The sequence below is a fragment of the Suncus etruscus genome, chromosome 4 (assembly GCF_024139225.1).
Source record: "Suncus etruscus isolate mSunEtr1 chromosome 4, mSunEtr1.pri.cur, whole genome shotgun sequence".
In the NCBI taxonomy this organism is placed as follows: Eukaryota; Metazoa; Chordata; class Mammalia; order Eulipotyphla; family Soricidae; genus Suncus; species Suncus etruscus.
This window is the reverse complement of record NC_064851.1, coordinates 104,572,556-104,590,058: the sequence shown is the minus strand read 5'-3', so window position 1 is coordinate 104,590,058 and position 17,503 is coordinate 104,572,556. Positions and strand designations below refer to the sequence as shown.

At 45.1% G+C, this 17,503-nt stretch overlaps 2 protein-coding genes across 2 annotated transcripts; both read left to right on the top strand.

The window, feature by feature from the left end:
- Positions 1 to 350: 350 nt before the first annotated feature.
- LOC126007166 (tripartite motif-containing protein 75-like) lies at positions 351 to 1,784 on the top strand. Its single transcript, XM_049772645.1, has one exon. The coding sequence runs from the start codon at positions 351 to 353 to the stop codon at positions 1,782 to 1,784; it is 1,434 nt and encodes a 477-aa protein (XP_049628602.1).
- An 8,706-nt stretch (positions 1,785 to 10,490) lies between these two features.
- On the top strand, positions 10,491 to 11,948 carry LOC126007165 (tripartite motif-containing protein 75-like). Its single transcript, XM_049772644.1, has one exon. It carries the CDS (start codon positions 10,491 to 10,493, stop codon positions 11,946 to 11,948), a length of 1,458 nt encoding a protein of 485 aa, XP_049628601.1.
- The last annotated feature ends 5,555 nt before the right edge of the window (positions 11,949 to 17,503 follow it).

Below are 17,503 nucleotides of genomic sequence, written 5' to 3'. Positions count from 1 at the left end.
GGTGTCAAACAAGTCAAGGCAAGTTTGTACCCAACTCTATGACAGAGTACAGGGTAATGGGCAACTAGCATAAGTAAGAGTTTAGACATTGATCTTCTGTTTAATATCTGTCATTTTCAGGGGAACTAGTGGTTTTATGCGTTTTCCATAATCTGTATTTTCATTTCTATCCCAACATTGCCTTAGGTTTCCAACTCTCCGAGTGACGCCTTCTACCAACAAGAGGACGAACTGCAGCTTCCCTCCAGGCCCTGCAGAAGGCTGGCAAGAACCCAGAGCAGCAGAGCTGAGAGATCCCCTCCTGCTGCACAGTCCCGGGCTTGCCTTTGCCAGTGGCAGCGGGTGTGACCATGGCCCTGGCGGCCTCCCTGGCTGAACTGCGGGCAGAAGCCTGCTGCCCCGTGTGCCACGATTTTCTGCAGGAGCCTGTGACCCTGGAATGTGGCCACAACTGCTGTGGTTCATGCCTGCAGCAGCGCTGGGAGCACCTGCACGACGTCCTGCCCTGCCCCGTGTGCCTGCACCCCTGCAAAGATGGGCACCCCCAGAAGAACACGCAGCTGGGGGACTTGATTGACCTGGTCCAGCAGATTCTGTGCATGAGGGAGAACAGTGAGAAGAAGCAGGAAGAAAATGAAGAGGAAGAGGAAGAAGAGGGCAGAGGCCGCTGTGAGAGGCACCAGCAGGCCCTGACCCTGTTTTGCGAGGACGACCTGGAGCTGCTGTGTGGCCAGTGCGCTGCCTCCCCTGACCACCAGGCCCACGTCCTGACTCCCATTGCAGAAGCTGCTGCTCATCACAGGGCGAACCTCAAGAGTTGCCTATGGCAGCTGGGAGAGCAGCTGGAGGAGGCAGTGAGGGCCTTGGAAAGGAACGATGCCGAATTCACCGAGCTGAAAGGCCAGTTGAAACTGCAGAAGCAAAATGTGACCCAAGAAGGCAGCTATTTGGCGCAATTCTTGAAAAAACAGGACCGTTCCATGGGAAGGAAGCTGGTGCACCGAAGGGCCAGGATTTATAGACACGTGCTGAAAAACAAACAGCAGCTGTCCAGGGAAGCCTGCACCGGGAAGGAGCTGCTCATGGCGCTGCAGAAGGCTTGTTTGCAGGCAGACGACACCCACCTCCTCCAGGACGCTGGAGCCCTGCGCCAGGCCTGGAGCCAGTGCCAGAGTCTGGGGTTCCCTGAGGCCCCTTCCTGGGAGCACAAAGAGGAGAGTCCCTCTCTGCCCCCCAGCTACATCGGCTTGGACAATATGAGGGCCAAGTTCCAGGTGCACTTGAGGCTGGACCCCGAGAGTGCGCACCCGGATCTCTGCATCGCCAGCCAGACCACCGCCAGCTACTGCCAGGTGGGCGCCCAGCCCAGCCCTGTCTTAGGCCCCCGCGCCTTCACCTCCCACGTGGCAGTCCTGGGGGCTCCGGGATTCGGGGGCGGCCGGCACTTCTGGCAGGTGGAGATCCGCGGCTTGGGGGTCTGGTGTCTGGGCGTGTGCACCGAGGCCTTCTCCAGGAACACTCGGGCCGCGCAGACCCCGCGCAATGGCTGCTGGCAGGTGCCCGTGACCGTGTCCCTGAGCCTGCCCCGCCTCCCACGGGGCAAAGCAGCTGTCGCCTGCTTCGGGGTCTTCCTGGACTACGAGTTGGGGGAGATTTCCTTCTACAACATGAGCAAGAAGACCCATGTACAGACACTCACTGGCACATTCACCGAGAGACTTGTGCCTTATTTTTCTGTCAGAGATTTTTCCTTCTCTTCATCCTTGAGTGTCCTGTGGGAATAAGTATAAGTTGAAGCACTTGGGGACTTGTGGTTGGGTCTTATAATGTAGGGTTTGCTGATAATAGACTTAATTCCACTTTGATGTCTGGTTGTGTGTGAATTTTTTCTCTGCACCCCCACTCTCTCCCCTTCACCCCATCTGGGTACGTTGTAAGTCAAGAATCTACTCTTGTCCTGAGCAGTGCTGGGAAGGTTATGTCCTCAGGGCTATTCACCCACACTCATGGTATCCTTCCTGTGACCTGGTGCCCAGCCATTAGTAAGACTCTCTTCCCTTGTCCATTGGCAACCTCCACGTTGGCATTTTTCTGGATCATAAGTTGAAAAAAGTCACCTCTTACAACAATGAGAAACAGATGCCACTTCCAAACAATTGCCAACTCGCTCACGGGGTCCCTTCTGCTCTATTTCTCCATAAGATGCTCCTCCAAGTCACTCTCCATGAGCAGTGTCAGGGGTGGGTGCCAGATGCTTTGCTGATGTGCTGTTTCCTGAGTATCTGTTCAGTTGGAAATGTAGTGTCTGTATTTTTGAGGTTCTCCTAGATTTGTGACATGCATTGGAGAAAGGTGTTGGACATTGGATGACTGAAACTCAATCATGAACAACCTCGCAATTGTGAAAAAACAAAAACCCAAACAAACACCAAATTGGATTATGAAAGCTCTTTTTGTTTGTTATTTGGGCCACACCCTGAGATGATCAGGGGTTACTCCTGGCTATGCATTCAGAAATTGCTCCTAGCTCACAGGAGCATATGGTACACTGGGGATAGAACCAAGATCTGTCCTAGATCAGCCGCCTGCAAGGCATATGCCCTACTGCTGTGCTATCACTCTGACCCCTATGAAAGACCTTTTAATGACCGTGTTTTTATAAAGTGATTGATAAAAAAAAAAGAGATATTCTGTGGCTGAAGAGATAGCACAATGTAATGCGTTTGCCTTTCACATGGTGACGTGGGCCAGACCTGGGATTGATCATCAGCATCACATATGGTCTCCCCCAAGCCTGCCAGGATAGATTTGATCATAATAGCAATTAATAATAAGCTTTTAGTATTGATCTACAAAGACACTCTTGGAACCCTGATCTTGGTTTAGGGGGTTTACTTAGCTTAGAGCAAATATTCTGATTAAATGGTGTAAATAAAGACCTTTTTTGTTTGCCCACTTTAGATTGTCTCAGTGTGCTTGATTACGATTATGCCTGGGCCCAGAGAGATAGCACAGCGGTGTTTGCCTTGCAAGCAGCCGATCCAAGACCAAAGGTGGTTGGTTCGAATCCCGGTGTCCCATATGGTCCCCTGTGCCTGCCAGGAGCTATTTCTGAGCAGACAGCCAGGAGTAACCCCTGAGCACCTCCGGGTGTGGCCCCAAAACAAAACAAAACAAAACAAACAAACAAAAGATTATGCCTTTTGGGGCCAGAGAGATAGCATGGAGGTTGGGCATTTGCCTTGCATGCAAAAAGGTGGTGCGAATTCCAGCATCCCATATGGTCCTCTGAGCCTGTCAGGAGCAATTTCTGAGTGTAGAGCCAGGAGTAACCCCTGAACGCAGCCGTGTGTGACCCAAATATCAACAAAAGAAAAAAAAAAGTAGAAAATGATTATACCTGTTACCACAAAGCTGAGTGCTGGGATTAGAGTAACAGTCTTGTCTGATGTGTGACTGCTGGGGATTTGTCTTCACACAAATGAAGATATGAGGAAAGTCAGATGTTCTCAATGGAGTTTTGGGAGTGTCCCATGAGCAAGTCCCTGCAAAAAGTTCTCCCAATCTTTACCCCTGCCCATCTGGTCCTCTTCTCTACAACACCCAAGAGTGGCCTTGCCTCTTATTTCTGCACTGCAGCCTCACATCCTCTTTTGCTGTGTTGTGGCAACAGAACTGAGTTGTGAGTGTATGTTGACCTTATTTGGACTTGCTTGAACTTGGCACCACGACCTTGCAAACACTCCAACTCTCATCGTATAAAACATTTCACGTGTCAGCTCAGGGCACTCAGGGGATTGCAAAGGTGAATGGCCAGTAGATGTGCCAGCCAGCTTGGTACTGAGCTGAAGCCTGGAGCTCCCAGTCATGACCTGACTGCCGTTGACTTGACACACCATAGGAAAGAGGCACTAGGGACTATATACCTTGGGTTTTCAACAGGATGCTTCCTTTCTGTACTTACCTGCTGGAGGACACTCAGCACCAACTATTTTGGCAATGACCAAGTTCATCCATACACAGAATCTTGTATACACCTGGGTTTTCAATGTTCAGTTAACTCCTTTTACCTAACTGAGCACAGACCTCACCTCTGGCCCTAGCACAGCACCAGCACAATGACAAATGAAGAAATGACGTGCACTGATGAATAAGGACAGTTCATGGGGAAGAATCCAGAACTACTTATACAAAATGCCAAGAGCTAACCTAAGACTTATTAAAAGAAATAAACTAATACAGACCACAAAATAGATAAAACTATTTCTCAAATTTATATGAAAGCAATATCTGAAACAAAAATAAATCAAGAAATCTTCTCAGGTATAGTCATAACAAAAAATATCAAGTAGCTTCTAGCACACTAGCACAACAGGGAGGGCATTTGCCTTGCATGTAGCCAATCTGGGTTTGATTCCTGGCATAACCGTAGTGGCCCCTTGGCCTACCAGGAGTGATTTCTGAGTGCAGAGCTAGGAGTCATGCCTGGGTGCTGCTTATGTGGTCCAAATCCCACCCAAAACAAAACAAAAATCAAGTAGGGGGTGAAGAATTGTAAAATCACTCCATGTGCTAAATCTCCAACCCAGATCAGCGAGTCTTAAGCAGGGTCACTCAAGAAATAATCCAAACCATGCTGAGGATGAAACACGTGTAGTCTGGCAGTCTTCTACTAAGTGTCTCTACACAGATACCTGTCAGAACAGTTTTTATTGAATACAGATACCACCCTCAGGTGGAGTTGTAAGGACAGAGTGAGGGCAGATAGCTCCTGCTTTCCGGGGCCTGTTCTGTCCAGGTTTCTCTATAAGACAAATTTGTTTTGGGTGAAACTAAGTGGTAAACAAACAGATATAAAGAAACCAGCCATGATTTGGTTGGGGGGTAAAGTAAGGTGTAAGCTAACAATGGATAATAAGTGGGAAAGGAACTTGCTTTGCATATGGCTGACCTGGGTTCAACCTCTGGAGCCATAGAATCCTCAGAGTTTCTCCAGGAATAATCCTTGAGTGCAGAGCTAGGAGTAACCCATGAGCACAATCAGGTGTGGCCCACTAACTAACTAATAATATAAATAAATCAAGTAACTAGGAATCAAATTTTATAATAAAGTAAAAGATTTACACATCAAAACTATGTCATTGCTAAGAGAAGGACTCAATTGAGAAAATGGAAAATGGAAAAATGTTTCTTGCTCACAGGTAGAAAATTTAGTGTTAAAATAACCATCCTGGGGCCGGGCGGTGGCGCTGGAGGTAAGGTGCCTGCCTTACCTGCGCTAGCCTAGGAGACGGACCGCGGTTCGATCCCCCGGCGTCCCATAAGGTCCCCCAAGCCAGGAGCGACTTCTGAGCGCATAGCCAGGAGTAACCCCTGAGCGTCACCGGGTGTGGCCCAAAAACCAAAAAAAAAAAAAAAAAACCATCCTATTCAAAGATTTATAATCTTTATCAAAGCTTTAATGGCATTCTTAAAGGATGTAGAACAAACACTGATAAATTTTTCATGGAATTTGAAAAATGTATTAATTTTGACATGGGAAAATTTGAGTTTTCCTTAGATGCTGATCATCTTGCTCAATATGGTTCAAATTTAGAGCCAAAGAAATTTTATCTTTTTGTTTAGAGTTCTTTTAGTTCAGTTGTCAATTTATTAATGTTATTTTCCTTCCTATCTTTCTTTCTTGATTTCTTTCTTCTCTTCTTTATTTTTCTTGATTTCTCTTTCTTCATTTTCTTTCTTTCTTTTTCTTTTTGTTCTTTTTCTTCTTCCTTCCTTTTTTCTTTTTTTTTCTTCCTTCCTTCCTTCTTCCTTCCTTCCTTCCTTCCTTCCTTCCTTCCTTCCTTCCTTCCTTCCTTCCTTCCTTCCTTCCTTCCTTCCTTCCTTCCTTCCTTCCTTTCTTTCTTTCTTTTCTTTCTTTCTTTCTTTCTTTCTTTTTTTCTTTCTCTCTTTTTCCTATCTTTTCTTTCTTTCCTCTTTATTTTTTATCTTTTTGTTTTGCTATCTGTTTCTTTTTCGTTTTTTGTTTTTGTTTTGTTTTGTTTTGTTTTTTGTTTTTGTTTTTGGGTCACACCCAGCAGTGCTCAAGCTCTATGCTCAGAAATCGCTCCTGGCAGGCTCGGGGAACTACATGGGATGCCGGGATTCGAACCACTGTCCTTCTGCATGCAAGGCAAATGCCTTACCTTCATGCTATCTCTTTGGCCCCTGTTTTGTTATTTGGGCCAGACCCAGAAATACTCAGGGATTACTCCAAGCTCTGAGTTCAAAAATTACTCAAGGCAGGCCCTTGGGAAGATAGGGTTGCTGGGATCAAACCTGAATAGGCAGCTTACAAGGCAAACAATCTACACACTATTTCCTACAAGAAAAGATTTTATTTGTTATGGAATTGAGGAACCACTGGCATAATTTTTGATAGCTATGACCTAAGGATAACTGATAGCATAGAAGGTAGGACATTTGCCTTGCAGGGTGATGACTCAGTTTCGATCTCCAGCATATGGTCTCCTGAGCACCTCCAGGGATGATCTTTGAACATTGAGCCAGGAGGAATACCTGAGCACTGCCAGGTGGTGCTCCCCTGAAAAAGTACTGAGTCTACAAAATATACTGAAGATTTATCCAATTTAGACAAGATGTGTTGGGTTTAATTTTTTTGTGCTGATCTGGAGAGCAGGAAAGGGAAATGAAATATTTATCGTGGGTGATATATTAGCAAAATTGTAAAGTAGTCCAGATGAATCTGATGAAGAATGTGGAAGAGGATAATGAAGAAAATCAAACTACTATTGGGAGTAAGAAGACCTCTGTGGGATGTACAAGTACACTCACACTAAATAGTATAAGCCACATTCCTCAGTACTGGGAGTAAGGCTGTCATGAACTGCAAATAAAAGCCCTGGGGACATTATTTTACTGGTAAGATTTTTACTTCATTTATATATAATTATATTTATTAATTTTTTTATTTTTGGTTATACCTAGCAGGTTTGAGGGATAGCAGAGATCAAATGTCCTACCCATTGAACTATACCTCCTTTTTTTAAGCTTTTTGTTTTGTTTTTTGGTATTGCGTGCTCAGGGGTTACTCCTGGCTATTTCCTCAGAAATTGATCCTGGCTTGGGGCACAATATGAGAGGCTGGGGCTTGATCTCAGGTCCATCCTGGGTCAGCTGCATAAAAGGCAAATGCCCTACCACTGTGCTATCTATCTGGCCCTTATATTTAACCTTTTATGTTGGATTTATATTTATATATTCTATAAATATTTATATAATTCATAAATATAATATATACTAAATTTAAAACGATATATTAATAAATATAAATTATACTTATATTCTGTATATTTATATATTATATGCTTCATTATTATTTTATTTATACATAAATACATTTAAATACCATACACATACAGTTATAATTTATATAATTTTATTTCTATAAATATATGCAATTGTATATTATTTTGCATTTAATAATATATGGTTTATACATAATTTATGTATATATTTATATGATTTTCTTTTTTTTGGTTTTTGGGTCACACCTGGTGACACTCAGGGAATTCTCCTAGCTATGTGCTCAGAAATCGCTCCTGCCTTGGGAGACCACATGGGATGCCAGGGGATTGAACCAGGGTCCAACATAGGCCAGCGTGAACAAGGCAGATGCCTTACTGCTTGCGCCACCTCTCCAACCCCTAATTATATTTATATAAACGTTATATTTAATATTTTATGTTGGATCATATCCAGTGCCAGGGTTAAAATCTGTTGCCAGGTGCAGGCAAGCATCTTACCTGCTATACTATCTTCTAGACTGTATTTATTTATTTTTTGACTGTATTTATTTTTTGTTCAATTATACTCAGGGAAGAAACAGGAGTTGCAAGAGGAGTAGATATTCTTACAATGGCACACCTAAAAAATGGTATTTATGTCACAGTAGTTTTCTTAAGCAGGGACACATATTAAAGTGATGAATCTAAAGGCTCATAAAGGATAAAAAGAACAGTTCGAATATGATCCAAGAATTCACAAAGATTCAGAAGCTCCCAGGACAATTCTATCAGCTATATTTTGAGGTTTCCTGGGCAAGTGGGCTGTACTCAGGTGAATTGTTCCTATATCTGCCCTGTGATTGGCAGGTAACAGCCCTACCCTACCTTTCTTAGCTCCTGCTAATCCCCCAGGGACAGAGCTGAGAGACTGAAGCTCCTGAGTCAGTCTGAGTTAGAGGAGCCTATAGAGTTTGAAAAGCACATATTAGTTTATGAATACAGAAAAAAAGGGGGGGGCTAGAGAAATAACATGGAGGTAAGGCGTTTGCCTTTCATGAAGAAGGTCATTGGTTTGAATTCCATGGTCCTCTGAGGCTGCCAGGAGCAATTTCTGAGCCTGGAGCCTGGAGTAACCCCTGAGCGCTGACTGGTGTGACGCAAAAAACAATAATCAATACAAAACAAAAGAAAAAAATAAAAGAGAGCGGGGGGGGGGGGGGGGGAAAAAAAAAGAGAAAAAAGAAAAAGAGAGGGCCTGGAGAGATAGTACAGTGGCGTTTGACTTGCAAGCAGCTGATCCAGGACCAAAGGTGGTTGGTTCAAATCCCGGTGTCCCATATGGTCCCCCATGCCTGCCAGGAGCTATTTCTGAGCAGACAGCCAGGAGTCACCCCTGAGCACCGCCGGTGTGGCCCCAAAACCAAAAAAAAAAAAAAAAAGAAAAGAAAAAAGAGACACAGATGCCTGTGTGTGTGTGTGTGTGTGTATGTGTGTGTGTGTGTGTGAGAGAGAGAGAGAGCTTATTAAAGAACTTGGTTGAACGATTCTTTTTATTAAATATAATTTTATTTTAATCATAGTGGCTTACATATCGTTGACAATAATATTTTAGGTACATATTAACATAAAATCAGGGTAATTCCCATCACCAAATTGTCCTCCCTCCACCTCTGTTCCCGTCCTTCTTCCCATAACCTCTTCCCTTACCCTCAGGGCTGCTAGAATAAGTGGTCCCCTCTGTGCCTAGCTTACTACTTAGTGGTCTTACACCGTTGTTTGGTCTTAGGACCTCCCTTATTCCCCCCCCCAGTTGGGAGGCGGGACTAGATAGTTCAAGTTATGCGGGTTTTGTTTGAAGAAGAGAAAAGTAATAACCTGGAGAAAAAAAAAGAATCAGATACTCCGGAAATGGGCGGAGTCCTTCTATAGGCTTTCATCCTTGGTTTGGTTGGACCTTTCTGAGTCAAGATGGAAAACAGAAAGATAAGCAGAGATTTCTGCCCCGACTTCGAGAGAGGAGATGAAGTGGGAGACAAGTCAGGTGGGCAAGTCCCCACCCTGCAGTGATGGGACCAGAGAGGCTTGGACTCTGATGAGATTAGCTTCTGACCAATAGGGTGGGAGAAAAGGACCCACCCCACCTTGCTATTAAAGGTCTAGTCCAGTGCAGGAGCTGGGCAAGCCCTTGCTGCTTCTGAATGCTCCACTCCTGTGGGCTCTGAGGAAAGAAGGAGCAAAGAGCAACCTGGCTTTGGAGACAGTCCAGCCTAGGATTGAGCGCATCACTGGATCTAGGTGAGCTGGGATAAAAATCGCAGGGTGGAGGTAACAGGGAGTGAGCAAAGTGGGATGCTTCAGAGAGAACAAGGAAGAACACCCAGGGCACCTTTGCAGGAGAGTTTGTGGTGAACAGAGCTAGAGATATTGTGGGTTCTCAGGAGCAAGTATAGGGGAAGGCATTAATATGTGTTTATATAATTGTAGATCAAGGGTTGACAGGAATGTTTTTTATGTGCATGTTTCCTGCCTTTCCCATTTTACCTGTTCAACAATGCAGATTTTGTGCTCATAATCAAAATTCTAGGTGTTCCAGGAATGTTATTATTCTCACCCACAGCCTGCCCCTCAAATGGAAAGACCATCTAATAAATGGGTTGTCAGAGACATTTCTGCTAGTGGCAAGCATGTACATATTATGTACCCTGGATGAAAGAATGTGCTAACATGTAAAAACCATTTTTATATGAATGATTTCAAAACATCAGGCTTCTTTATTGTTTAATTTTTATTTCTCCCCCTGCCAGAGGAGGGCTCCAACCCACACCACATACACTTAAAATGTAAAACACCAGACTCCCACTTATCCAAGTTCTTTCAATTGGAAAATATATGTATTAGAATTTAGGACAGAAAAATGGGCCGCTATTATATGTAAGAGTTTCTACATCGATCCTTTGTTGAAAATCTGTCATTTTCTTGGGAACTCATGGATATATCAGTTTTCCACTATCTAAATTTTGTACTTCTATTCCAACATTGCTTTAGGTTTCCATCTCTCCAAGAAGTGGTGCTTCCTACCAACAAAGAGGACAAACTGCAGCTTCCCCTTCAGGCCCTTCAGAAGCTGAGAAGGGCCCAGAACAGTAGAGGTCAGAGGTCAGAACTGCAGTTTCCCTTCTTCTTCCGCCGCTGCAAGTTCCGGGCATGCCCCTGCCTTTACCCTCGCCCCTGGGAACAGGCGCAGCCATGGCACTGGCGGCCTCCCTGGCTGAGTTGCATGCAGAGGCACGCTGCCCCGTTTGCCGGGATTTCCTACAGGAGCCCATAACCCTGGAATGTGGCCACAATTGCTGTGCCTCCTGTCTGCAGCAGCGCTGGGAGCACCTTCAGGACGTCCTGCCTTGCCCAGTGTGCCTGCATCCCTGCACACACGGTCACCCCCAGAGGAACACGCAGCTGGGAAACATGATTGACCTGGTCCAGCAGCTTCGCAGCAAGAGGTTGAAGGTCGCAGAGCTGGTGGAAGAGGAGGGAGAAGAAGAGGAGGGCAGAGGCCTCTGTGAGAGGCACCAGCAGGCCCTGAGCCTGTTCTGCGAGGACGACCTGGAGCTGCTGTGTGCCCAGTGCGGTGAATCCCCTGAACACCAGGCCCATGACCTGATGCTCATTGAAGATGCTGCTGCTCATCACAGGCAGAGGCTCAAGAGCTGCCTGGGGCGGCTGGGGAAGCAGCTGGCGGAGGCAGAAACGATCTTCCTAAGGCAGGTGTTGGAGGGACAAGGATGGAGAGAGGAGGTGGAAGAAAGTAGGCATGATATAGTCTGCGAGACTGAGCACTTGAAGAGTTTCTTGAAAATAGAGGAAGATGTTCTTCAGAACTGGCTATCGAGACAAATGACAGGATTTTCCAAGAAGATCATTGATAGACAAACCCAGCTGTCAGACATTGGCTCCACTCTCAAGTCGCTGCTGAGAGACATCCTTGGTCTGCGGCTGCAGACAGACCTGGCGCTGCTGAGGGGCGCTGGGCACATGCACAGACAGTGGCGCCAATGGGGTGGCCTGGAGCTCCCCACAACCTTTTCCTACCAATTTATGGAGCCGGCTCTCCCGTTGCCTCCACACTTCGCTGGCCTGCACAACCTCAAGGACCATTTTCTGGTGCATCTGACTCTGGATCCTGACACTGCCCACCCCAGTCTCAAAGTCTCACAGGACCTAAAAACGGTCAGTTTTGACTCCCTCAGCAGAGCAAGTGGATCCACGTCGGGCTCTCGCCCCAAGGCCTTCACCTCCCTAGAAGCCATCTTGGGCATGCAGAGCTTTGCAGGGGGCCGGCACTTCTGGCAGGTAGAAATCCAAGGCTCGGGCAGGTGGTCCTTCGGGGTGTGCAAGGAGTCGTGCCCCCAAAATGCTGTGGGAACTCCGACCCCGGGTGATGGCTGCTGGCAACTCCAGCAGCTCGTTGGGGTCATCTTGGACTCGCACCAGGCACAAACCCGGGTGGGCGTGTTTCTGGACTATGACTTGGAACAACTTACCTTTTACAATTTGGTTAACTGCTCCCACTTCTGCACACTCAATGGCAGCTTTTCGGGAAAGCTCCTGCCCTACTTCGGTCTTTGCTCCTCGTCGATAGCGTGTTCCGTGACTCTTGTCTGAGCTGATGGCAAGTCCCTCGTCCACTTCTTTGCCTTGTTTGCTTCCTGTATAACCCAGTTGGGGTAATAAAGTCGGTAACTTTCTGCAGTCTGGGTGCTGGTGTGTTTGTCCTTATCAACCCCACCCTACTCTCTGCCATTACCTTGTACCCACTCAAGTTTTTGAGCAGAGCCGCTGTACCATTGCTATGATTGGGGAGCGTCTCACCATCAAGTCTCACCATTAATTCCATCAAAACTGATAGCAACAGATCAGATCTTAAAATTGTGTACAATTTAGAAAAGTGTATACTTCTTAAAAATACCCATATCCATATATATATTTAGATTCAACATTATTTTCTTGTCGCTGGAGTGATAGGACAGCGGTAAGACATTTTCCTGCACGATGATGACCTGGACAAACCTGGTTTGATCCCAATCAAACGTTTGACAAGGGCCCGGAGAGATAGCACAGTGGAGTTTGCCCTGCAAGCAGCCGATCCAGGACCTAAGGTGGTTGGTTCGAATCCCGGTGTCCCATATGGTCCCCCGTGCCTGCCAGGAGCTACTTCTGAGCAGACAGCCAGGAGTAACCCCTGAGCACCGCTGGGTGTGACCCAAAAACCAAAAAAAAAAAAAAGTTTGACAAAAGATTAAATAAATAAAGACTGCGGGACTGGAGCAATGATAGGATACTTTTCTTGAATGCAGTCAACCCAGGCTCGAACTCTATCAGCACATGTTGTTCTCCCAAGGCGAACCAATTGTGATCCTTTAGCACAGAGTCAGAAATAAGCCCAAACAATGAAAGACAACAAATAAATAAACACTGCTCAAGTGCCAGTCACACAGGGAACCCCAAATATAAATTATTTTGATCATTATTATTACTATGTGGTTCAGAGCTAATACTGGAGGCAGAGTGGTTGTGAGGGAATAAATATACTTAGGGACTGCTCCTTTCCTCAAGGAGTCCAACCTATAGAAGAAAACTGATTTATACTATACCAACACTTTGCAAAAACTTACACAAGTTATACATTAAAGGCTGGATCAATAGCACAACAGCAGGCTTTTGCTTTGCACATGGGGTTTGATCCCCAGCCTGCCTTAGAATCCCCCAAGCCTGCCAAGAGCTATTATTAAGTGCACGGCCAGGAGAAAACCCTGAGCACTGCTGGGTGTCCCCCTCCCCCAAAAAATTAAATTTAGAAGACTGATTTAAACTATATGGACAGTTTGCAAAAACTGATACAAGTCACACATTTAGGGCCAGAGTTATAGCAAAGCAATATGGTGTTTGTCTTGCATGCGACACGATGTGGCCCCAAAACCAAACCAAGCAAACAAACAAAACATTATTTTCTTTATATTATAATACTTCCCAATAATTTTTGTTTTGTTTCTTTTTGGTGTCATACCTGATGGCTCTCAGGGATTACTCCTGGCTCTCACTCCTGCCCCACCAAGAATTTTAAATTTTAATTGACCATAATTCATTTAAAATTTTCTTCATAAGGGCCAGGCGGTGGCGCTAAAGATAAGGTACCTGCCTTGCCTGCGCTAGCCTTGGACGGACCGCGGTTCGATCCCCCGGTGTCCCATATGGTCCCCCAAGCCAGGAGCAACTTCTGAGCACATAGCTAGGAGTAACCCCTGAGCGTTACGGGGTGTGGCCCAAAAACCAAAAAAAAAAAAAAAAAAAAAATTTTCTTCATAAGGAGGAAGGGTGCATTTTAGGTATTATATTTGGAATTTCTTTAAGATTTTCCTTATATAATGGCTGGAGAGATAGTGTAGGGGTAGGACGTTTGCCCTCCAAGCGGCTTACCCAGGACCAACAATGGTTTGAATCCCTGCTTCCCATATAGTCACAGTGCCTGCCAGGAAAGATTCTGAGCACAGAGCCATCGCCAGCAGTAATCCTTGAGAGCTGCCTGGTGTGACACAAAAACCAAAACTAACCAACCAACAAACAAACAAAAACAAAACAACAAAAAAGAATTCCTTATATTGATTTTTTTTTTTTTTTTTTTTTTTGGTTTTTGGGCCACAGCCGGCTGTGCTCAGGGGTTTCTCCTGGCTGTTTGCTCAGAAATAGCTCCTGGCAGGCACGGGGGTCCATATGGGACACTGGGATTTGAACCAACCACCTTTGGTCCTGGATCAGCTGCTTGCAAGGCAAACACCACCGCTGTGCTATCTCTTCGATCCCCCTTATATAGATTATTAATTAATAAAAAAATTCTAAACCATTTTTAGAATTTTCACTCTTGCTTTACTATTTTTTGTTTGTTTGGTTGTTTTGTTTTGGCTACACTCAGTGGTGCTAAGAGCTTACTTCTTGATTAGTACTCAGAAATTACTCCTAGAGGTTCTCAGGGATCTTATGGGATGCCTGGGATTGAAATTGGGTGGTTGTGTGCAGGGCAAATTATTTCCTCATGGCACTCTCACTCTGTCTCCCACTTTTGATATGTAAGAGGTTTGGCCCGAAGGTATTTTCTAAATTATTCTGAAAAAAGAAGTTAATTACCCTTTATCAAAAGTGACAAGAATTTCAAATTCCACCAATACTTGGTGTTTTAAAAATCATGACTGGGGATTTGAAGTGAAGGCACAGTGGGTAGAGAGTTTGCCTTGCATGCCACTGATCTGAGTTCAATCCCCAGTATCCCCTATTGTGCCCTGAGCCTGTCAGGAATGATTTCTGAGCCAAGAGCCAGGATTAAGCCCTAAATGCTGTTGGGTGTGGCCCCCAAACATACAAAAAGTCATGACTAGGTAGAGCCTAACAATCTCAGAGACTGGAGGGGCTTGCACCCCTGTGGAAGGCAGGAAAGGCCAGAGGGTCTGAAACAGGGACACAACATGGTCCAGCAATAGAGCAGTGCTGCCGTCAGAGAATTCTTGGATTGTGCCAGATTCTGCCAGGTGAGACAATGTGAGTGAGAGTGAGTAATCACTGAGATTTATGGGGCAGATTTCATGCACACAATCAACTTTTAACTATGGACTGAGAGAAGCAGATGTAACTGTGATTACTGTCTAAGTAGATGCAGAAACCTAAAAAGAGACCTGTAAACCAACAAAATGGAATATCACGAGGCTCTTGGTCTGAGGTGTCACTCCTTTGAGAACTGGCTGAAACAAAAGTGATGATCTCTTCAACAGCACAAGATGTCTAAACTCCTGTGTATGTTCTCATAAGAAGAAACCATCAAAGGCCAGAGCTATAGCACATTGGTAGGGTGTTTGGCTTGCAAGCAGCTGATCCAGCACAGATGGTGTTGTTGTTTGTTTGTTTTTTCTGGTCACACCCGGCAGTGCTCAGGGGTTACTTCTGGCTCTACAGTCAGAAATGGCTCCTGGAAGGCTCGGGGAACCATATGGAATGCCGGGATTCGAACCACCATCCTTCTGCATTGGAGGCAAATGTTCTACTTTCATGCTATCTCTACAGCCCCGATAGATGGTGGTTTGAATTCCGGCATCCCATATAATCCCCCTGTGCCTTTCAGGAGTGATTTAAGAGTGCAGAGCCAGGAGTAATCCTGAGTAGGGCTGGGTGTGACCCAAAAACCATCATTTTTTTTTATTCATATCTTTATTTAAACACCTTGATTACTAATATGATTGTAGCTGGGTTTCAGTCATGTAAAGAACAACACCCCCCCCCTCACCAGTGCAACATTCCCTTCACCAAATGTCCCAAATCTCCCTCCTCCCCCTCTCATCCCACCTGTACTCTAGACAGGCTTTCTAATTTCCTCATTCATTCACATTGTTAGGATAGTTCTCAATGTAGTTATTCCTCTAACTGCACCCGTCGCTCTTTGTAGTGAGCTTCATGTCATGAGCTGGACCTTCCAGCCCTCATCTACTTTGTCTCTGAGAGTTATTGCAAAAATGTCTTCTATTTTTCTTAATACCCAGAGATGAGAGAGACTATTCTGCCTCTATCTCTCTCCCTCTGACTTATTTCACTCAGCATAATAGAGTTCCATGTGCATCTATGATAGGAAAATTTCACAACCTCATCTCTCCTGACGGCTGCATAATATTCCTATTGTATATATGTACTATATTTTCTTTAGCCATTCATCTGTTGGAGGGCATCTTGGTTGTTTCCAGAGTCTTGCTATTGTAAATAGTGCTGCAATGAATTTAGGTGTGAGGAAGGGATATTTATGTTGTATTTTTGTGTTCCTCGGGTATATCCCTAGGAGTGGTATAGCTGGAACATTTGGGAGCTCAATGTCCAGGTTTTGGAGGAGTTTCCATATCATTTTCCATAAAGGTTGGACTAGATGCATTCCCTCCAGCAGTGGATAAGAGTTTCTTCCTTTCTTCCTCATCCCCACCAATACTGCTTTTTCTCATTCTTTGTGATGTGCCCCAATCTCTGTGGAAACTATCAAACTTGCCTTGTACAGGCCAACCTGGCTGAGTTCTTGGCACCTGAACCCAGTCATGAGTGATCCCTGACTAGTCAGGGATTAATTAATTGAGCCCTGAAGACAGCCAGGTGTGGTCTCAAACATTGTTTTACTTTGGTTTTGTTTGGGGGCCACACCTGAGGTGCTCAGGGTGCGATTCCTGGCTGTGTGCTCAGGAATTACTTCTGGTATGTTCGTGGAACTATGTGGGATGCCAGGAATTAATCCCCACTCTGCATTGTGCAATGAAAACACCCTCTGCATTGTGCTACCACTTTGCTCTAAATTATAGTTGATATATTTCAAATGCTTTTTAATTTTTGAAGCTTTTGTTCCAATTTACTTGTTTCCTTTATTTTTTTATTTTTTGTTTGTTTGTTTGTTTGGTTTTGGTTTTTGGGCCACACCCGGTAGTGCTCAGGGGTTACTACTGGCTTATCTGCTCAGAAATAGCTCCTGGCAGGCACGGGGGACCCATAATGGGACACCGGGATTCGAACCAACCACCTTTGGTCCTGGATCGGCTGCTTGCAAGGCAAACGCCACTGTGCTATCTCTCCAGGCCCTCCTTTATTTTTTTTTAAATAAATTTAAGTTCAGATGGTGAGTTTAAGATGGTCAAATAAATGACTGTAGGGACCGAAGAGATAGCACAGCAATAGGTCATTTGACTGGCACACAGTAGACCCAGGACGAATGGTAGTTCAAATCCTGGCATCCCATAGGGTCCCTGGAGCCTGCCAGGAGCGATTTCTGAGTGCAAAGCCAGAAGTAACCCATGAGCACTGCGGGAGTGACCCCAAAACCAAAAATAAATAAATAAATAAATATATAAATAAAAAGTGGATGGAAGTGACAACACAGAGTAGAGCATTTGGCTTGCACAGGGCCACCCCTAGATGGCCCCAGGTTCAATCCCCAGTCTCCCATATAAGCCAAGAGCCTTCCAGGAATGATTTCTGAGTGCAGAGCCAAGAGTAACCCTTAGTATCACAAGGTGTGACCCAAAAACCAAAAGTCCCTCCCCCCCAAAAAAAGTCAAGTGAGGAATCTTATCTTTTCAGATTCCTTTGATCACTGAAAAATCTACATTAAAAAAAAAAGGACGAGGAGATGGGCACTGATCAATAGCACA